Source organism: Pelecanus crispus, chromosome 5, assembly GCF_030463565.1.
Source record: "Pelecanus crispus isolate bPelCri1 chromosome 5, bPelCri1.pri, whole genome shotgun sequence".
Taxonomy (NCBI): domain Eukaryota; kingdom Metazoa; phylum Chordata; class Aves; order Pelecaniformes; family Pelecanidae; genus Pelecanus; species Pelecanus crispus.
The window spans coordinates 53,455,246-53,478,302 of record NC_134647.1 but is presented as its reverse complement, the minus strand read 5'-3'; the positions used below and the strand labels follow the sequence as shown (position 1 = coordinate 53,478,302).

At 43.8% G+C, this 23,057-nt stretch overlaps 1 protein-coding gene across 1 annotated transcript in view; it reads left to right on the top strand.

Moving 5' to 3' along the window:
- ACBD6 (acyl-CoA binding domain containing 6) overlaps positions 1-23,057 on the top strand; it is a 91,791-nt gene that overhangs the window by 24,661 nt on the left and 44,073 nt on the right. Inside the window, exons 4-5 of the mRNA XM_075710596.1 lie at positions 2,180-2,262; positions 16,338-16,443. Coding sequence (XP_075566711.1) covers positions 2,180-2,262; positions 16,338-16,443 — 189 coding nt within the window. The remainder of the gene's footprint in view (positions 1-2,179; positions 2,263-16,337; positions 16,444-23,057) is intronic.

Genomic DNA, 23,057 nt, shown 5'->3' with positions numbered 1-23,057 from the left:
AGATATTGGAAGTGGGCAGATGAGCTCATGGTATAGGCAAGTTGTCAAGGGTGGCTGGAAAGAAACCAGTTTGTATCTGCGTCAAGGCAGAGTTAACGTTTTTGGGAAGAAGCATTCCTCATAGCCTGGACAGATTCCCCTTGGGAAGTCCAGTGGTGATGAACGGTGGAGCCATGACACTGTCTTTCATGGCTTTGCAGAGTAGGGGCACACATTAAATCCTGAGAGGATAGCCGAGACTTTTCCTGTACATTTTTCATAAACTTGTTCTACATATCAAGGACTGATGGAATAAGCTTGGTTCAACATTCATAAATTGAATATTGAGTTACCTATTTCTGTGTGAAAGAGATGAGATAAAAGCTACTTGGACAAAGTAACCTGTATGTGGATTAAAAGCCAGAGAAGTTTTTGCCTGAGCATTTTTGGGAAAGCCTTTATCGCTAAGTCTGCTGATGACCTTATGTGTACTCAATCAACATGATTAATCTTTGGTAGAAATGCATTGGTTGTGCAAAGAAGGTGAACTTAATCCAAGAAACCTTTTTTACAATTTCTGCCTCTAGAAAGATGAAATCTATTTTCTCAAGTGTTGTTTCTGACTTTGAAAAAAAGCAACCACCAAAAACTGTGGTGGGAAGAGAGGAAAGAATACAGATTAAAATTTTTTTGTAGTTTCTGATAGTGGTTGAATGACTGCTGTCCCTCAGTATCAAAGAAGATAGACTAGTTGTGAGTATAGCTTCATTTTATAGAAATAACTCTTAAATGTACTAGCAGATGATCTGAAATTAATTTTCTTTATAAGTGGTATGGAAATAATGGATGGACAGTAAGGTTCTCTGCTAAATAATTTTTTAAGAGGGGCATTGCACTGTAAAGACTTTGAAGCCCTTTCCCTTCAGGAAAGGAGAACTTCATGTCACCTTTTACTCTAAATTAGAGAAAGCCTACTTGCCATAGAATAGTTTTCAAAGCCAATTTCCTTTCCATTTTTTCTTATAAAGAAGTATGTCTGTGATAGCTGCAAATCGAAGTATCACAGCTTTGGGCTGGTACAGGAGAGCTGAAAGGTGGAAGCGGTTGGCTCAAACTAGGCAGAATGTAAAAGTAAATGTATTATGAGGAAACAGTAAATTGATTTTAAAACAAAAGCAACCTATTGAGCAGGAAGAAAGACAAATGTAAGCATGTTTTATTTAAATAAGAAATCATTGTCTTTCTAGGTAGAATTCTGATGAGGCAGCAATGCTTTTTGGCATAATCGGCAATGTACTGCAGCTACTGAGAGACTGCTAGAGGTTGGGATGGCTTTCCCTTTGCTTCTGATTTTATTCACCCCGGGTGTGATAATCTCTCATCACGGAAAGCCACAGAACTGTCCACTGACAACAGCACATTGCAATTATGGGCTGGTTTTATAAGGAATTACTGCTGTGAACTGCAAACCAGTTTTGACTGCTTACCTGAAGACTGAGATACTAGATGCCCTAGAAGAGTTAGGGTTTCTGGTGCCCTGCACCCCCTAATAGGGTCAGGCTTTCAGACAGGAGGCACTTAGCCCTTTCTGAAAGTCTGGCATCAATATAAAGTCAGCCAATTGAAGATCCCAAGCTGCAGGATGTTTTTTTGAAAAGGTAGGCCTGAGGCTCTGAATCGATCAATCATTATTCTAATTGTTCATTTCTATTATGGTGGGAATCATTCAGAATCCTAGAGTTCCTGGGAGTAAATCATTTGGAAATGCTGCCCATTATAAAATTTAATTTTAAATCTATATTAAATAGATTTATAAAGGCAAGCTTTGCAATCTAGTAACATAACATTATGCTGCCTCACAGAGGCTCGGCTTTTGGGTCCTAAGGGGCTATGGCTGGGAGTGCTGCGGAGGCAACGCTTTGGCTCGTGAGTGGGACAGTGAGGCTGCCAAGCCTACCTTTCAGCTGACCCTTCTGGGCCACCTTCAGAGGAGCATTGATCTGATTTGCCGAGAGATCCATCCAGCTGCTCTGGATGGAGTAGGGCCATGGGGTACTCTCTGCCGTGCAGATAAAGCTTCCAGAGGGCTGATCCCATCTCTGGGGCAGGCAGGGGAAGGGGTGGGAGATGGCGGCGGAGTGGCACAGGCTGGAACGGGATGGGAGCCAGGATGCTGGACCAATCTTTCTTTTTCTTTCAGACAACAGAGAAGAGGGGAAAAGAAAGCAAAACTGCATTTGGAGGCCCAGTTGTCAGCTCATTATATCAAGAAGAAACAATCAGGTGATTATCTGTGCTGGACTTCAGTTAAAAACAGTGTTTTTCTAATGTCATTTTGTTAAGCTTTTTTTTTTTAATATTGCACAAGTGTGGTGGCAACTACAACAGGATAATAAATGACAGGAAAGAACTTTTCAGGTCCATAATCATTTAAATCAATAACTGCCTGTATCATTGCCAGGTAGTAACCTTTCCCTAGCACAAGATGTGGGGGAAGGGCAAGGCTTCCCATTTTTCAGTTATATGGCTAAAAAAAGGTAATATTGGATATTTTTAATAGAAAGCTATTCAGACACTACCTTTTCCAAATAGTTATTTCTTTACCAATACATTCATTAAGGATTGTTCAGTGAAGGTTTTAATGTTGGACAATGGCCTTCAGGGAGAGTTTGTACCTTATATGAAATTAATTTTTTCTAGCTTCTGCAGCTAGCATAGCAGAAATGCATTTACTGAACTAGAATGGCTGCTATTTAAAAACTGTCAAGGTGCAAGTAGTAAGTGACATTAGCTACTGAATAAGGACAGCTGGGTTTTCTTGTTTGGTTGGTTTTTTACTGTTCCAGACTACTAATCATGTGTATAATATTAACTCCAATACCTAAATGATTGCCTGGAGGATCTTCAGAATACACCATCGTATTTTTAGTTAAAATGAACAGTCAGGGAAGACTAAATTTTTGAGCAGTGTTTGCTGTCATGTTGCAGTCACCCATTTATGTGTATGTGATCCCATCTGTTCTACTGAATGTCTTGTATCATCTTAGTTCCAGGAAATTAAAGATAAACACTGATTTCTCTACACACAGCCTCCCAAGTTTGCTGGGAACTTTCCCAAAGTGTTAAACCCCTAACACAGCATTTCTTTGACTTGTTGTCACAAACTAATGAAAAATAAATCGTGAGCAAGTGGCTCCAAACCCTTTGCAAGGATATGGCTGTTCTGTATAAGCAAATAGGGTGGCAGTTTTGTGCTTGGAAGTAGTGCGGACGCTTCCCTCGGTGTTGCAGTCCGCTTTATAGCAAGATGAAACAGTTGGCCAGCAGTAGCCTCCTCTGCCTCGCATGGAGAGCCAACACATCTTTAGCTTGCCCCTGGACCTTGACCAGAGGTTGTCAGGTATGAACTTGGTTTAACAGGCTGTTTGAGGTTTAACACTTCTGCTAGCCACAAGCTCCTTTTTCTTCCCTGCTTGGTCAATGTAGGTCTTGGCCAACATCCTTGATTTCATAGTTTGATCTTGTGGTTTAAATCCTATTTGATCTCTTCTTCTAGGAGTGGAACATATCAGTGCTGCACAGTGTTGGGTACTAAGTATGAACTATGTTTAGTCCTACAGTGCTTCAGAGTCTTGGCTATCCCAAGTACTGCCTGTGCCCCTTCTTGGATATGAAATACAACCCAATATACAGGAAAACAGAGTTTGCTTTGGTTGGTTTGACTAGTCTAAATCTTCTTGTCGTAGTTTTGTTTTTACTTCCATGAGAACATAACTTGTGCAGGACTTGAAGATAAGTACAGCTCCAAATAAATTTTTTTTTTTTTCCAAACATACCATGAGGAACATACCTGCTGTATGTTTAGTGTAGCATAGCTGTAGTCCTTACAAAATGAGGCTGTAGGCAGAGGTAGTCTCTGACACAGCTGGAATAGGGTGATTCTGCTGAAAGTGAGTTAAATGAAGTCTCTGGACTCTGGCAGAATGGAAACTCATGTTGTCCATTAGCACAGCTTGGCTTGCAGGCATCAGTGTCTTCAATGAACAAGATAGGAAGTGAGCAAGTGTCATCATAATCTCATCCACATGCAGGTTGTACAGCTTCAACTTTCTCAGTGCAGTTGCCCATGTATTACGTCTTTTGTCTACTGTTCATTCTTTTACTAGAACAGGAAATAAATGTGTGCAAGTATAGGCACATCTCTAATGGTGGTAATTATAATAGTAAAAGCATAGCCCTAAACAGCAAAATTGCACTAGTACAAAATCTGCAAGCAGATGAGCCAAAGAAGGATGGCTCCTAGACATTCAATTTGGCATCCAAGTTTATAGAGAGCATGGAGTGAATTGGTTTGATAGTAATGCCACTCACCTGAGAAGGGTGACTTTTCTGAGGCTGTGAGTGGTTACTTACAAGAACATAAGGTTAGCATTCAGTAATACTTCAGTGCATTTGTAAATAGAATGTAGTCTTGAAAAAACAAGGCATTTTCTGTAGAGGAAGAAAATGAAAATGTTTAAGGGGAAAGAAAACTTAATAGTTTGAGCCAGCATAAACTTAAACACATTGATGGTTACGGGTAAGTCCCACGCTGAAAGTTCAGTATGCATGCGTGCGCTACCTCAAAACCTAAGATCTGAGAAAAGAAACTTTGATGCAGACTATTTTATTGACTCAGTTGTCTATGGTGGGCTTTACTGAAGCTTTATGACAAGCTTGCAAAATTTGGAATATGAATCAAACCACTTCAGTCTGTTTCCTGGGGCTGTTGATAGGATAAATCTTTTCTAGTTACAGCATCATGTTAAGGAAGCCCAGAAAAAGCAAAAAACCACTTACTTTGTGTACTAAAAACTAAAACTCAAGTCCTCATCAGCCCTGGGTTCTGACAGACTGCTGAAAGCAATTTCTCTGCCAAACACAGCCTACCATATGCCCTTTAGGATTCCGCTGATGCAAAGGCAGGAAAAGGCTGTCTAATTTATCTGGAGCCAGGCATCATCACAACCTTGCCTTGCACCAGGAGATAGACAAGAATGCAAGAGCAGAGTTTTGAAGGTTCACCTAAGCAGGTTCACATATTTTATTCTTACCAGAAACTTTGGAACAGTTTAACAAATTATTAACCTCCTCCAAGCTGCTGCTATGTAATAGGAAGATGAGAGATCTTGTTTTTAGTGTAAACCACTAGTTTACCATCAGCAGTAAATTACCAAGCAAAGTAGCAATGCCATTGTTTTCAAGCTGAGTGTCTAAAATTATGCATAAATAATGCTTACATTGTGGAATGAAATGCTTGGGTTTTAGGTGCAAATCTGTAAATGTTGGACAAAGTGGAGTTACCATACCCTACCGTAAAGTGACGTGCATCAGAAGTTGGAGGAACTGGGATGATGCCAGGGCTGATTTTGCCTTATCACTAATTATCTCAAATGTTTCTGCTTTGAGAACAAGATAGAAAAATGGTCAGTCTGGCTCACAAAAGCACATTGCACTGATTCCAAATAAATTCAAGAGCATCCATAGAAACAGGTTATACCGATCTAATTAAATCAATTTAGAAAGAGATTCGGTTAAATCAGTGCAATTTGTGTGTTCATAGATCAGTCCTCAAATCAGGAGAAGGTCTCTTGAGCTAATGAGGCGCAGCAGTTATTTACTTTGGGGTGCTGGGCACTGGTCATCAATTAGGAGTCATTAATAAACCCTGGCAATAAAGAGCTCAAGTACCCCCAGTGACTAATGGGGAGCAGTTGCAGAATGTATTAGCATAGTGCTCTGCCTCTGTGTTTCTCTGCAAATCACTTATCTCACTTTGGACATTACATAAAAATAACGCGTGCTGGTGACTGATGATGGGACTTGGAAGTTCCCCTGGAAGGAAGGATTTAGAAATTATCTGTGATTTCAGGCTGGGTATAGTGGTAGAGTTTTTTTACTGCTACATAAAGCTTTATGTCTCTTTTCTGGTCTTATTACCAGAACAAAAGCTGTAGTAGTTGAGCTCTTTCGTAATCAAATAGCTATAATTACAGTTTCACAAACCTGGGAAATGAGCAGTGAGATGAGGTTGACTGATGTGTCACCAGTATAAATCTAATCTAAGACACAAACTGAGGGAGATGCCAAAAACACTGTAGCATTGGAAATTCAACTTTAAAGTTATTTTTCAATATTTTTTTTAAAGCAGGGACGAGGGGGAGGCAGTTTAGGAGTGTTTCCAGCAAACGACAGCATTGACTTAGCAGGTGAAGAATGTGAAATAATGTTGCCAAATGTCCGTGTCCCTTTCCACTTCCAGTGGAAGAGCCCTCCTGCACTCTGCAGTGGGCTGCTTCCACCTGGCCTCACCATGCTGGGATGGGAATGACATCTGGCAGTCGGCACGGAGGCCTCCCTGAGCTACGCTTTACACTTCTGCCATCCCAAGGGGTGCTGAAGAAGCCACTTTTCTGGTAGAAAATTCCATCCTTTCCTGTAATGCTTGGGAGCAACCCTGGTTGCGAGTGGGGCTCTGTTTAGGATCGGGGCGCAGAGCAGGCACCCCTTGTATTTGGAAGCCCACCTGATGCCGTGTAATCTATCAGAATTGTATTAATCCCACTAACACAGCCGCCATCTGGCCCCACTGCCGGGCCGGCTCGCACGAGCCCCCGTGATGGATGGCCTCGGGAATTGATTAGTTGTTGTGCGAGACAAATGAACTGTTTTGGCAGAAAATACCAGAGGTCGCTGCGTGTGGTCAGGCACAAAGGCTGCTGAATTTTAAAGAGCTGCTTCCAGCATCCATTGCAAGGATGCCGCTTCAGAGCAGTGACGGCTTTTGAGATGAGCCCAGCGCTCCGGAGCACGGTTTGGGTTTTGTTCTCTCCCTCCAGCCCCACTTTTGGGAACATTGGCTCTGGAAATAAGAGCAAAGCTGCAGAGGTGTGGGAGCCGGCATCCTTGCCATGTCGGGAATTACGGGCTCATGCTGGTATTGTGTGTGTGTTTGGGTGGCTGCGCTGCAGATGTCTGTCGCTCACGCAAATGCTGGGCTGTGCAATCCCTGCAGAAGAGCTTTCCCGGTTGCGCGGAGCCCAAGCGGCCTGTGGCGTGCTCAGCTGTGGTGCATCTCAAACAAAACACCTGGGGGTCCAGGCAGCTGGGGTTTGGGTTTTTTTTTCAGGTCAGTGTTACTTAGAAATGGATGCTCTTCTGGTGATGTTTAGCAGGCAAGTCCCTGCCTTCAAGATGATTGCCAAGTTTATTGCTTCCCCCCGTTTTATTGTCCCCAGAGCGATGACCCTTGGGGCTTTGCTTTGTTGTGCAAAGGGGCAGCTTGGCTCAGGCCAGCCTTCCCTTTGGGAAAGAGCATCCTTTGGTGGCAGCTCCTATTTGGGGTTTTCGTGTCCGCCTCCTCTCTGGTGCTGCCACTAATCTACCAAAGTGCGTGCAGCAGCGTGGCGATGGGTGGGGAATTGGATGACACATGTCTCGCTATGTCCCGGCTGCTCTCGGAGGACAGCACACAAGTGTGCCAGCAAGTGGGCAACACTTCCCCCGGGACGGCCTGCCAGTTCAAAATAAACTTGAGTTATGGATTTATTCAGCTTGTAAAACCTCAGCTGGCATAAATAATTGAGAAAGCAAAGGTTTGTCTGTGGTGCATACCTCAGGGACCCTCTCCTGCCTCCCTCCCTCCCACCACCCTTTCTTATGAAAATGATCCCAGTTGCACTGCTAGATAATAACAACACCAAGCAATTAAAAGCTATGGGTGGCTGGAGAGAGGAGAAAAGGTTCAGTTAATGAGCTTTTCCTCTTGCTGTGCCCAGGAGAGCCTCAGAAGTGACGAGGCGATTAAAGCGAAGAGATAATTATAGATTATGTGAAAATGGGTCCCTTGGGGGCCAAGGGCCTTGACATAAACAGTGTAAGTGTTGCGAGTGTGTCTCGGCTCCCTGCGCGCCGCCTGCTCCGCTCCGCCACGCTCCTGCTCGCTCGGCAGCGCTGTGCCAAGCAGACGGGCGAAGCCACCTGTTAGCGGTACCCGGGGCCACACCGCAGCGGGTCCGCTGGGACATGGCTTGAACCAGCCCCGGGAAAAGGGGAGAGGACGCCCAAAGTAGCACCCGATGGCAGCCCTCTGCCCAGAGCTTTGTGCTGGAGGTAACCTGCAAGGGGCGGGGAGGAAGGGGGTGGGGCAAACCTGGAGGATGCTCTCTGCACAAGGGTAGAATATCTGAATTTCAAGTCTCTTCCGTGCCCTTTTTCATGGCAGTCTTGGTGGCTGTTTAGAAAGCAAGGAGGTTTACAGCACTCGAGGTAAGAAGGAAGTGAAGCCTGATTAACCGGCAGCAGATCTTTTTCATGAGCTGTTTAAAAACTGCTGGCTCAACACATGTGTTTTGGACAGCTTATGAAGAAGGCTTGTGAAGCCTTCTAAGCCTGGGAAGAGACGGCTTGGTTTAAGTCCTTCCACACCCTTTTATTCAAGAACAGAAAAAGCTGCCCATGTGTTACCTGCAGGCAACAGATATGCTTTAGCTCAACGTTGAATCAGAGTTAGCATCTCTTACTGGGGATGGGGAAGAGCAGAAGAAAATAGCTTTGGGGGTTGAACATGTGTCAGCAAGAGAGAAGAGAAAGCCTTCTGGCCATCCTCAGGAAATAGATGTGAACACATTCACTGCCTTTAACTGACAGGCAAGTGGTCGCTGACTTGAAGGCTCCTTTTTAGCTCAACAAAAAGAGCTGGTGCTTGTATATCATGCAATCTGACATGGAAACAGAATTGCATCTGAGTCTTCCTTTTAGCTACAGGTTTTAAATAATTGTACACATCTCCATTAGGTTGAGTTCCATGGTCTTTCCCATCTGAAGATGTCTTGAATGCTGTATTTCTACTTAGGTTGAGATATTTCTGAAAATAGTGATAGAAATGCTATGGAGTTGTGTTGCCCCCCCCCAACATTATCTGAGCAATGTATTTGCAGTGTCACTTACTTTTGTATTTCTGATGTGCTTCTGTCTGGTTTTAGACTGTTTCTACCAGTTTCTGGGCCTGGTTGCTGACTCTTATCAGTTCTATGTGGAGTGCAAATTCCTGCTAGGAACTGGTCTGATCCTTTTTGTTTTCTTGTAGCTATTACAGTAGAGGGGTTATTCAGTATGTACACATACACACATGTGAAAAAAAAGGGGGGGAGGGGGGAAATTAGTTGTAAGGTTTTCAAGCTATGTTTCTTACTTGTCCCATGTGGTTTTGAATGCAAAGTCAGCAAATAACAGTAGCTTGTCTTTATTCCATTCACACCATTCAAGTGGAGCCTTTTCTCTAGTATTGGTCCCTCAAAAAATCTGGTTTTAACTCCTCTGAGCTCTTTTATCAGTTTTCCTTCCTGGTTTTGGCATGCAATTAGATCAGATTGTTTTAAATGTCTGGAGTGCAGCTTCACGTGACTGTTTTGTTTGCAGGTAAAATGTCTTCATTATGACTGTATGGACTTCCCTCAAATCTATTCAGGAAAAGGCTCATTTCTATTTGTTAATATTTATAGAAAAGTTGGAGATAATATATGCTTTTTTTTTTTAAAGGGGTCATCAGGGGCAGAAGAATGGTTTAAAGCTTGAGAAATAAATGCAGAGTAGAAAGACGAAATTTCCCAAAACCTTACCTTCAGGTGGGGAAATTGCTATTCTGGATTAATTCCATTGTGGAGACTTCTGAAAGAAAAGTGGTTTTTTGGAAGGGGGATATATAGAGCATTTGCAGAGGTGGTTATTCCAGAAAAGCTAAATCATATCCAAATAGCTGTGTCAGGTCATTTCCCCCTTACAGACAATAATATCCTTGGGGAAAAGACGGTAGAAGTCTTGCCTGAAGGCTGTGGTAGGAGGATTGCCTGGTTTTGCTATGTCAGTATTAATGTGCCCTCTCTCCATGGGTGCAGACCCTGCAACATGCTCCCCATGGAGCACAGTTACTTTATCGCTGCCGTGTACCTTCTGCTATGCTGGTATCTCTGGCACTGCTGTGCGAGGTGCGGCCGCGCCTGAGTGGCCCAGGCTCTGCAGCATGCGGAAATGCCGGTACCCAGGCTGACTGGGTGGCATCACTGCCAGCAATGGAGGGCACAGCCTGAGCTCATGGTTGTGACTTTGAAAATCATCCAGGAGTAACTGAGGATGGTTGTGGACTTCCCTAGCACAGAGGGACTGGGCTCTGCTTTGCGGCAGAAAGTGATCTGTAATAAATGACGTGTGTGTGGCTGTGCAACGGGGGAAAAGCTGCTGGAACCAACTAACTGTACAGTGTTGTCTGAATAGCAGCTTCACCCAAAAGGCTGCTTTCGGCAGCCAAGGGCACGTTTGAGAGGTTGGACTAACAAGGTAGGACTGGAGGGACTTCCCAGCATATCAAATCAGCCCTTGTTAGTGGGGGTAGGCATGTCTCATAACCTCCATCATGAATCTGTCAAGCTCCATCTTGAGCAATATAAGCTTTTGCCTTTTCTAATCCCACCATGAGATTCTTTTTTCCCCAGAATTCAAAGTAATTGCCTCTAAAGCATGCAGTGATCTGTTTCCCAGGAGCTTGTGTAGTATACAGGCAAGACTCCAGTGAATGAGTTCATGAGAGGCTGGTTAAGACTGGAAAAATTCTGTAATGTCCCTAAACCTATACATGGAGTGTGAAATCTTATGCAGCACCCAGCTCTTCACTAGAACGGGGCTCAGCTGGTTAACATGTGGCTGGTGCCATCGGTGGAATTTTGGTTTTGTCGATCATGGGGAGGTTTACACGGCACCAGGCCTGCTGGTGACAGATGGAGTTCAGCTATCTCCAAGGGGGAAAAGGATTCTCACTCATGAGTTGGCAGGACTCATCGAGAGGTCTTTAAACTAGGTTCGAAGGGGATATAACCAGGCTCACTAGAGAGGAGCCCAAGGGTGGCATGGCAATGTTGGGGGTGAAACTGATAGCCCATCTCAAGTGCATCTACACCAATGCACATAGCATGGGCAACAAACAGGAGGAGCTGGAAGCCCTTGTGCAGCAGGATAGCTATGACATAGTCGCCATCACAGAAACATGGTGGGATGACTCTTATGACTGGAGTGCTGCACTGGATGGCTATAAGCTCTTCAGAAGAGACAGGCAAGGAAGGAGAGGCAGTGGGATGGCTCTGTATGTTAGGGAGTGTTTTGATTGTACAGAGGTCAACAATTGTGATGATAAAGTGCTAATGGGTAAGGATGAGGGGGAAGGCCAACAAGGCAGATATCCTGCTGGGAGTCTGTTATAGACCACCCAACCAGGATGAAGAGGTAGATGAAGCTTTCTATAAGCAGCTGGCAGAAGTCTTGCAATCACTAGCCCTTGCTCTCATGGGGGCTTCAACTTGCCAGATGTCTGCTGGAAATACAACAAAGCAGAGAGGAAACAGTCCAGGGGGTTCCTGGAGTGTGTGGAGGATAACTTCCTGATGCAGCTGGTAAGTGAGCCTATCAGGGGTGGGGCCTTGCTTGACCTGCTGTTTACAAACAGAGAAGGACTCATGGGAGATGTCATGGTCAGAGGCTGTCTTGGGCTTAGCAACCATGACATGATAGAGTTTTCAATTCTTGGCGAAGTAAGGAAGAGGGCCAGCAAAACCGCTACCATGGACTTCCAGAGGGCAGACTTTGGCTTGTTCAGGGCACTCGTTGGGAAAGTCCCTTGGGAGACAGTCCTGATAGGCAAAGGGGTCCAGGAAGGCTGGGCGTTCTTCAGGAAGGAAGTCTTAAAGGCGCAGGAGCAGGTTGTCTCCATGTGCCGTAAGATGAACCGGTGGGGAAGACAACCAGCCTGGCTGAACAGGGAGCTTTTGCTGGGGCTCAGGGGCAAAAAGGAGAGTTTACCACCTTTGGAAGAAGGAGCAGGCAACTCAAGAAGAGTACAGGGATCTCGTTAGGTCATGCAGAGAGGAAATTAGAGAGGCAAAAGCCCAGCTAGAACTCAATCTGGCCACTGTTGTAAGAGATAATAAAAAATGTTTCTACAAATACATTAACAACAAAAACGGAGCCAAGGAGAATCTCCATCCTTTATTGGATGTGGGGGGGAATATTGCCACCAAGGATGAGGAGAAGGCTGAGATACTTAATGCCTTCTTTGCCTCTGTCTTTAATAGCCAGACCAGTTATCCCCAGGGTATTGAGCCCCCTGAGCTGGGAGACGGGGATGGAGAGCAGAATGAAGCCCCCATGATCCAGGAGGAAGCAGTTAACAACCTGCTATGCCACCTGGATGCTCACAAGTCTATGGGGCTGGATGGGATCCACCCAAGAGTACTGAGGCAGCTGGCGGAGGTGCTTGCCAAGCCACTCTGCATCATCTATCAGCAGTCCTGGTTAACAGGGGAGGTCCCTGATGACTGGAGGCTTACCGATGTGTCGCCCATCTACAAGAAGGGCTGGAAGGAGGATCCGGGGAACTATAGGCCCGTCAGCCTGCCCTCGGTGCCAGGAAAGATTATGGAGCAGTTCATCTTGAGTACACTCAACAGGCATGTGCATGTCAACCAGGGCATCAGGCCCAGCCAACATGGGTTCATGAAAGGCAGGTCCTGCTTGACCAACCTGATCTCCTTCCGTGACCTGGTGACCCGCCTAGTGGATGAGGAAAAGTCTGTGGATGTCATCTACCTGGACTTTAGTAAAGCCTTTGACACCGTCTCCCACAGCATTCTCCTAGGGAAGATGGCAGCACATGGCCTAGGCAGGTGTACTCCTCGCTGGGTAAAAAAAACTGGCTGGCTGACCAAGCCCAGAGAGTTGTGGTGAATGGAGTTAAATCCAGTTGGCGACTGGTCACAAGCGGTGTTCCCCAGGGCTCTGTTTTGGGGCCAGCCTTGTTTAATATCTTTATCAACGATCTGGATGAGGGGATTGAGTGCGCCCTCAGTAAGCTTGCAGATGACACCAAACTGGGTGGGAGTGTTGATCAGCTCGAGGGTAGGATGGCCCTGCAGAGGGACCTGGACAGGCTGGACCGATGGGCCGAGGCCAGCTGTATGAGATTCTACAAGCCCAAGTGCCAGGTCCTGCGCTTCGGTCACAACAACCCCATGCAACACTACAGGCTTGGGGAATAGTGGCTGGAAAGCTGCCTGGCCAAAAAAGACCTGGGGGTACTGGTTGACAGCTGGCTGAACGTGAGCCAGCAGTGCGGCCAGGTGGCCAAGAAGGCCAACAGCATCCTGGCTTGTATCAGGAATAGTGTGGCCAGCAGGAGCTAGGGATGTTGTCGTCCCCCTGTATTCAGCACTGGTGAGGCCGCACCTGGAACAGTGTCCAGTTTTGGGCCCCTCAGTTACAAGAAAGACATTGAGTTGCTGGAGCGTGTCCAGAGAAGGGCAACAAAGCTGGTGAAGGGTCTGGAGCACAGGCCTTATGAGGAGTGGCTGAGGGAACTGGGGTTGTTTAGCCTGGAGAAGGGGAGGCTAAGGGGAGACCTTATTGGTCTCTACAACCACCTGAAAGGAGGTTGTAGTGAGGTGGGTGTTGGTCTCTTCTCCCAAGTAGCTAGTGATAGGACAAGAGGAAATGGCCTCAAGCTGTGTCAGGGGAGGTTTAGATTGGATATTAGGAAAAATTTCTTCACAGAAAGAGTGGTTAAGCATTGGAACAGGGTGCCCAGAGAGGTGGTGGAGTCACCATCCCTGGAGGTGTTCAAAAAACGTGTAGACGTGGCACTTTGGGGCATGGTTTAGTAGGCATGATGGGTTTGGGTTGATGGTTGGACTGATGGTCTTAGAGATCCTTTCCAACCTTAATGATTCCTAGTTTTTACTTTCATTAAAAAATAATCCAGCCACCAAGCCAGGAAACGTGAAATTAATTATTACTCTGCCCTTAACTGGTTTAGTGGGGGACTTGGTAGTGTTAGGTTAATGGTTTGACTGCATGATCTTTAAAGGTCTTTTCCAACCTGAATGATTCTATGATTCTAAGTCAGCTATGAGGAAGGACTGCATGTGTACAAAGAATAGGGCTGATGTGCACGAGAACAGTGCTACGGAAGGAGCAACATGAGAGGGAGGTCACAGGAAGTGACTTCTTTGGAGAAAGCAGCACTTTACTGCAGGTGCTGAATATCAGCACTTTTTTCCTACCTTTTACTGGCACTGAAGAAGGAAACAGATGCTTGAGGTCTGAAGAATAGAGTGTAACTTAGTAAGCCAGGTATGTAATAATAAGACTGGAAGTCAAAGTTGTGTCATGGAGCTCTGCCTGTCCCGATGGGAGCAGGGGACATGGTCTTGGTGACATTGGTATTTTCATTTTTGTTGGGACTACAGGTCAAAGAGCATCACTCTTTCATTGTAACCCATTGCTTAAATGCAAATAACATTTAGATTTTACTTTTCTTGGTCTGATGTTCTTCAGCCTGTGAGGTTCAAGAGCAGTGCAGATGAATGGGAGGTGTTGTCTTTTAGCGCCAGGGAATCAGTTCTCCTTGAACTGCCTGGTGGCGTTGCAGAGGGTGTTCTCTCCTGCCCCTAAGGCCTGCAGCAGAACGACTTCCCTAGAGGGTCTGACCTGTTCCAGCAACCTCCCATTTTTATGAGAAATTTCCTTTGAGACTGCCAGGTCTGAGTTCTGCTGAACACCCAGACTATCTTAAGTTGAGGTGATTGAAAACTGGGGATGTCATGAGAGACAGTGACTTTGTGTTGCACTCTTATGAAGCTGCCAAGTCTCATAGCAATGCTGATGGGTTCATTTGAGCAATAATTTTCATCTGGAAACTTGAAAGAGAGGGTAGTATGTGGGGTTTTGGGTTACTTCTAGAAAACCAAGGACCTCTTCTTTACTCCTCACAAGGAACACAGTTGTATCAGTGTATCTATACCTAAAAGTATTATTGTAAAGGTGCCTCATGCTAGTATGGCATAGACACCTTTCCATAGAAAAATCGGCTGTGTTGGAATAAGTAACTTTCCACTGGCATACCAGCATGGACGGTAAGAGAGTTGTACTTTCTCAGCAATACTGGTGTCAGTAACTTCCCATCATTAGACACGTGAGTGCAGATTTATACAGCAAAATAAAAACGTCTTCATTCTGCTCTGTCCCTTTGCTAAAGATTCCTAATATTTGCTTTTTTAACTGCCATGAAGCACTGTAACTCCAGTCACTCATACAAAGCTCTTCCGTAATGTTTTAAGAATCTGTGAAATGTCTTAACTTCATTAGAGGCTCTGTTTGATTGGCTGGTAAGAACAGAAGTTTTAAGGTGTCTGAAGCCAGGGTACCGCTTTTAGCTCTAGAAGAAGCTATAGGTGTAACTCAAGCACCTCTGACACCACAACTTGTTGATCTTTCTGCCTGCTAGCAGGCCTAAGTGAGCACGCACTGGCATCCTGGCACAGACACCTGCTGGTCCCTCTGCATATGCCAGCCTGCTGCTCTGAGCAGAGATCACAGTCAAGCTTTGTCTTAACACCATCAATACAAAAAGGAGTGCAATGCAGTCACTTGCAGGCTGGTAAATAAAGCAATAAAACCAACTAAACCCTGTGACAAGGTTCCAAGACAAACACCAAAGATTTCACAAATCCCTGAACAAGTACTTACCAAAGCATGCCCAATAATGTCAGACACCTGTTTTAAAGCCACCAAATCAAGTACTTGCCCACTGTTGACCCCTTCACATACAGAATACCATGTTGTAGAGCTTGTCCTTTAGAGAGGCCAAGAATACGAATGGGTTAAAGAGCAGAATAGAGTGGAAAAGGAACCTGGAAAAGACTGATCAATATGCTCATCTGGATGCAGCCTCTAGCTACAGAAATCCTTAAGCCACTGAGTTTCTGAAGCTGGGAGGATCTAACTGGGGACAGATTGCTTTGCATGTGTCCTGCTGCTTCTGCTTTTTTCTCCAAGCCACCGTTAGTGGCCACTGTCTGAGATGGATGGCATCGGAATGGCCTTTGGTCTGACCCAGAGTGGCTGTTTATAAGTTTGTATAGCAGGGAGAAGAGCAGCTTTAGCATTTTATCTTCTGTGGGATTGCAGTGATTTATACCAGGACTTGAATGTGGTTTTTGCTGGCTAACTGTATAGACTTCTTGTGCCAGTTCACAGGAGTAAGCTGACTTTTGCCCTGGCATAATATTGTTAAGAACAACCTTTGTTTTCTAGGAAGCAGGATCTTCTGTCTCTTACTGTGGAAGAAAACCGTATTATTCTGCATGTGCAATACTCGGCGACTGTTTCAGTCCAATGATGCTACTGAAATGTCTGTAGCAAAGTTAGAGCATATGATGTGCATGTGGCCTTTGTGTTGTGAAGTAACACTGCTTCTTTTGCTTTTGTTTCCTGAATAGGGAAGAGGACAAGAACATTTTTGATTACTGCAGAGAAAACAACATTGACTATGTAACCAAAGCCATTCGATCAAAAAAAGTGGATGTGAATGTCACAGATGAGGAGGTATGGAGGAAAAGATAAAGACCATCAATCTTTTAACTGTTTGGTGTACTAATTCAGTGCCGCTCCTTTTCAAAATTCCCTGGTTAGGATTGTTATAACAAGGTACTATGACAGTTGGACAAACACTTGGTCATTGAGACAGGGATAATCTATTTGAAAACAGCTTTCCACTGGATTTCTAGTAGTGCGGATGTACTACCTGTGATGCTGTAGCATATCAGAAACTTACTTTCTATGTTATTTTCAGCAACACCAGCAGCCACTTGCAGAATAAGATCTTCTGAATACCCCCCTGTCCCCATCTTGTACACTAAATGTGGTCAAATAGATGTAGAAAGTGAGGGAAATGGCTTTTTTGACTGATAAACTCTGTTAACCAGTGAAGTAGGATTTCTGCCGTGCCATCAGCTTTTCATTGTTCCCAGGTGGAGGGCAAATGGGTGACACCGGCTTTCCAGCTTCACAAAAGCAGTGACATCGTCCACCCTTTCTCTGCTCATCAGACTCAAAACACCATTTCCCCATAGGGAGATAATACAAGCATTGCCAGAAACCTCAAGGAAAAGATAAGTGTCTCAAATTGTGAATTGGCTTGATCCTTTTCTTGGTAAAAGTAAACACCTGATGTGGACAGTTTCCTGTTCATGCTTCAGGAAATATAGCGGTACCAGCTTTATCACCTTGGTTTCAATGCTTGCATACTGCCACCTAGCCCTGCTTGTGGTCCATGTATGTACAGCTACTTTTGCGCGCTGCTTTCCAGCACATTGTGTTTTGGTGAACAGATGAAGTGCTTACACATTCATAGACTGAGACGCCACAAATTCAGTTGGGTTCTCCTGTAGCTCTAAGCAGATTTCTGCCCTCTGAGCCATGACAGCCCCGGCTGGGGCTCTGAATGCTGATGGCAGAGCCTTTTATTATTAATCAGGAATTCATGTGAATTAATTTTCAGCGGAGAGGAGGGAGGGTGTTCACGATCAGGGTTGGAATTTCACATCATAAATTCAATGAAGTGAAACTGTCATGTGCCACACAGTCACTGCAACAGCGCCATTTCTGAGCTCCATCCCTCCTCCTGCCGATCACAGGTTACAGAAGTAAATGTCCAGGGCAGTCGCACAGAACACGGCTGGAGTCCTTGCATTAATAAAAGCTTATTCTGGGGATCACGTGCTTGCAATAAGTGTATAGTAACATTATGTTAGCATTGCTTCATTTCCACTGGCAAGATGCTCTTTCATAGTTAGTAGAGTTCAGAAGCTCGTACCTTCCTTTGTGTTCAAGCAAGAAATATACTTGGTTTTAGCCAAAGAAATTTTGTTTTTTAAAAAAGATCAAAATACTTGGTAAAAGATGGCTGAAATGTTTTTGTGCTCTCAACATAAATGCTTAGAGCCAGATCGGAAAACTGCCAGGTGACATCCTCTTTGGGAATTACCTACAAGTGTCTGATGTAAGAGAAGACCTATTTCAGAACTAATGGGTATTAGCACAGGACTATTGCAGAGTATGGAATTGCTTCAGCACAGACAGGACACTGAAAACCCTGCCTACCTGTGAAAGGCTCATGGAAAGAGTCCCAGTGGTGCAAAATTCCCCCGTAGATTAAATTCTCACAGCCTCAGTGATTTTGGCTTACCCCAGCAAATGCTCAAACAGGGAAGTACAACCTTTTTTTTGGCAAGTGCTGGCTTCCTTAGGCTTCATTCTAACTGGGTAAAAAAAAAAAAAAAAAAAAAAGCATACCAAAAAGAAAAATCTGAAAGAAATATTTATTTCATGTTGTGTTAAGGAGCTGAAACCATTACCAATGTTGTTCAATATCTAAATGTGTTCTTCACAATCTGGAGGGTAGCTTATTTTCCAGTATCATGCAGGTTGATTGAAGTTTTAGAACCCATTTTAGACTAGAGATAACCCAGACTGAGCTTTTGGTAGAGTGAAGTGCATGCAAGCATAATCTTGTCATTTTTATTAACTATTTTAGTGTTACTGTATAAAAACATCCTGCCATATCCAAAAGATGCCTCTCCTAGCCCTCTGAACATAACTCACGCTGTCAATCCTTTGATTTAAATGCATATAAATTTAAAATGGCAGCAGGGTTAGATACAAAAAGTTAACTTGTTACAGAACAAAATCTACTGAAGCACTGAATAGTCTCGTGCTAAACTGCAAAGACGCTAGGCTCAGCCTTTTCTTTTACAATAAAGACTTGACTGAGGTTGTAAGGTGTTTAGATTTTATTTCCATGTGATGCATTAGTACTGTATCTAATTGTGTCCCCTCATTTTGTGCAAATCTGAAATAAGTTAGCGAAAGGAGAAAAGAAATCAAGAATAAAAATGTAAAATGGGGACAAGCCAACTTACTCAAAGCAAAAGAATTTCAGGAAAGGCAATAGAAGTCTTTGGGGTTTAGATAGATGCACTTGGCAACTTTCAAAGCATAAGTGGTCTTCTCCCCACAAGAAATAACAATCTTCATGTACAGCATTCAAGCCAGCATACCTGCTAACAGTTTGGATATAATAAACTTCAATTTAGAATTAAACAAAGAATCTAATGACAGTAATCATGTACAAGCTTCCATTTACTGTATCTAAATTGCCCAGAGTTCAACACAATAGCTTACATTCACTTAGAAGTAGCAGCACAGACTAAAACAACCTGTTTCTCTTACGTATGTCAGCAGGGCTAATGAAATAAGAAATAGACTGTGGCTGTGAAGTTGCCACAGGCACATCCTGGTAGTGTGGATTGCTTGCTGCCTTTTTGAGAACAATATTTCTTCAACTTTTAACAAACGAGAAACTGCTTAAAGGCATAGATGAGTTGCTTTGTAATTTGTGCCAAGGGCTGTGGAGGTTGTAGAAAGATAATTTTTTTTTTTAGTTGTTGGAGAAATCCCAGTAAACAAACGTGTTACCTGTGTGCAGTATTTAAGCCCTTGCCAAAACTTTAATGAAAGGCATCTGAAATGATGCTCACTCAGTCCCTGATCCTCATGCTTTTGAGACAGCAAGTGCCAAATTGGTGCCAGCTTGCCAAGTAAAGGACAGGGGAAAAAAATGGGTTTGAAGAAGGATCACATACTTCCGGATTTACAGGCTTACTCCCATTAGAAAAACGTCCCCAAATGTTTCAGAGCTCTGAAAGCGATTGACTTCCAAATCAAATCTGAAGTTTACCTGTATAATTGCAACAATGGCCCTTCTATTCACTGTTTTTTGCTGTCATGGAGGTATGCAGCTGTTCTATATATATCTCTCTTCTTAATTACCAGTAATAAAACACTTGCCACAAGTTAGAGTGGCTCTCATTGCTATACAGCCATTACAGCTGCAAGCATCATGCCTGGAAGTATAGCTTAATATTGTAGCACATCCATTCAGTTTGGCTTTGTTCTCCTCTTTCTCTGCACTGGCTAATTGATGTGAAAATCATTCCCATCCGTTTGTCTGCTGAGACTCGGTATATCTGAGACAAGTCCCTGTCCTGTGCTTTGTTTGTGAACACCCTGTGACTTGGAGCTGAGCAAAATTGATGTGCTGTTGGCTTGAGAAACTGCTGCAGAAGCTGGCCAAGCTGGCAGCGGTTATCCAAGCAAAGCACAGAAGATTTAAGAGGCAGGGTTAGTGCACTGGGGCTATTTTTATGCTTTTTTTTTATTAAATACTTCAAAGGCAGGGGAGAATGCATCCTCTCAAGTAACTTCTGCAACAACTGTTGTGTGTTTGAATTGCATGGAGGGAGTACCGTGATGTTTGATTGCATTTACTCAAGACCTCACTACTGCAGTGCTTTCCTATACAAAATTATTCATGTTGCTTTGAGGCTCTCACTGCTTAATGAAATAGTCATATGGAAAGTGTTTTGGGAAAGCTCAATCTGTGGCTCTTAAGATTTCTGCCATGTTATTTAAACACACAAACACATGTTATATGCTGATATACAGCAACAGCTGTGCGGACTAAAGGATTTTTCAACATGCATAGGTGATACCCACGCTATACAAAGAGTTGGATTGTACATTCAAGTTTGTCTTATCGCTAAGGTTTGTTTTAAGGAAGACGTGGGAAACAAGTGGAATTTGTAGCCGTAGAGTTGCCTAAGTACATTAGCTAGAACTCCTGAGTGGTTTAATCTGCCTAATATTATGCGAATAGTAGTGAATATTATCTTGTTTTAAATACAAGTTTCTTCGTAATGCTTTTTGTTATACAGTAAGTAGGTTGAGATTCTTCTGCAGGTATTTTTACTTCCACATCAAATGGTGTGCTCTTGCACAGAAAGTCTCTGAAGTCCCTTACACCCTGTGTTTACGGTGTAGCATGCTGCAAGGATGCAGACATTTCTTGGGTGGAACGTGTCAGCTTTTTAATAGTGCACAATTACAATGCAGAGCCATTTAAGGCACTAATTGGAAAATATTGTATCCATTTAGAATTGCAGAGAAAATATATAGGTAAGCAGAGTGTAATTACCCAAAGTGGAATTGGCCCAAGACTTGCAATCCATACTCCTGCAAATAGCACAAGGAGATTTTTAATGACTATAGATGATCAGGCTTCAGTCTCTTGTCTTGTTCAAAAGGCAACATTTGCAGCAGAACCAGCCTTCCAGTGTCATGGGAAGGGACCAGTTGCACAGTGCTGCAGTACCCCTGAGCTGACAGAATTGGCAGCACTGTCTCTCCCGAACTCTTGGTTTTCCTTTATTGGCCTTGGCCAAGTTCAGCACCAATAAAATGAGATTCTGCTTGTCCAGAGACAAATGCAAACCAACATATTATAGCCACTAATCTGTAATGTGAATTTTGATATAAAGGATAGAAATCCCTTTATTTTGTCATGTAATTGCACAATAATTACACTTGTGTAATTACAATATCATTCCTCTACATGTATATAAACAAACTGAAATAATCTGTTGAAGTATTTATTGCTGTTGTGCACATTGCAGATAATACTTCTTTCTTTTGAAAGAAGTGGCACGAAACATCTGTGGCACAAAAAAAGTTGGTGTTTGTCCAACTGAAATCCTAAGTCTTAAGTAATTGCCAGTCCAGAGATGAATTAAGGATGCTAAACATGAATTAAAGATCTTTCCATGTTTACCAATTGTTTTAAATTGTACTTTTTCCCCCTTTTAGACTTTGACGGTGGTATTGAGTGCAAGAACATTAATCATTAAATGGCCCATGGATGTCATCAGTGCTTCCATAGAAAGTCATTGTCAGAAAATTCATTCTAATTCAAGGTTAATTAGTGTAACATTAAAATTATGCGTTACAAAAATTAATTACTTGCTGGGTCAAAAAGTGTGTTAAAAAGCTTAATGCCTTGTGTCTGAGATTGCATATCCTTACTCAAAATCACGTTCTACCTCTGCTGCCCTGCCCAAGAATATCCAGCAGAAGCAGCGTGAGCTTCAGTTGCAGATGTCTTCTGCCCCTCCTGCTGTTTTGGCACCGTGGTCGGGAAATTTGGCTCACAGTTCCCATTAGCAGATAAATGAGTTGCTCACCTTGTTCCCCACTGCTCTGTCGAGAGATTTATAACCAGGCATGGGCTAATTTAACTGATTTCATCTGTGAAGGTCTGTGACTGTTCTGTGTAGCGTACTGGAAGACTCAGGTCAGTCTGACGGTGTCACAGCTTGGCGGATGATTTCCTGGTTATCTGCAGGGGGATTTCCAAGGAATCCCCTGCAAGTCGTCCTAAATCAGGAGAGACTGATACTAATAGTAAGTCTAATTTAGTCAGGGTGCATAGTAAACAAAGAAGAAACCTTCTGTCTCAAACTACTTTGAGCTACCTTCCTCTTTGGAGTTGCCAGTATATAAAATCTTCTGTAGTGCATAGAAAATACCTTATTGCTGCTTGTCAAAAGGCTCTGCTACTGAGATAAGCACTCCAGCCTCAGCACAGGGCTGTTAAAGTATACAAAACTGTTATCACAGCTCTGCTGTGGTGTCCCGTTGCAAAAACAAGCATTACCTTTCACAGGCTTGGCTGTTCTAGCCCAGAATCAGAGCAGTACCCATGAACCCAGCCCCAGAAGCTTGGCTTCACTACTTCCGTAGTCCTTTCCAAGGCCAGCTGGGGTTTCAGACGTGTGTGCCAGCCCTCAGAGGGGTCCTAAGCTACTTCCCATGTCCTTGACAGGCAGGAAGTTCTGAACTTCCATTGCATGCTCTTCCATGGTGACAGAGACACGCAGAGAGACTTCAGGTGTGCAGAGACTTGTAGAAAGGGAATGGGAAGAAAACTGCAGAGGTTTGGGAGGGGCTGGAGGCATGGAAGCAGCAGCCTGTGTTGCAGAGCTGAGAGGGAGACAGTCGTGGGTGATGCCTGCCCAGACGCCCAGTTTTAATCTTCTGTTGCAGCAGAGGCGGGGCCTGTGGGTTGAGTGTTTCAGACCTGCCAGAGGAATGAGCTTTTGGGGACTTGGCATCCGAGTGACTGAGGCAGCATTGAAAATCTTACCCTTACTGTGTAAGTCATTGCTGCCAGAAAAGTCAAAGGTGTCAAAATCCCAAATCTATGTAGGAAAACAAATCATGTCATGTCTCCTGCCTTTCATGCTTTGCTGCTTTTCCCCTCTAAA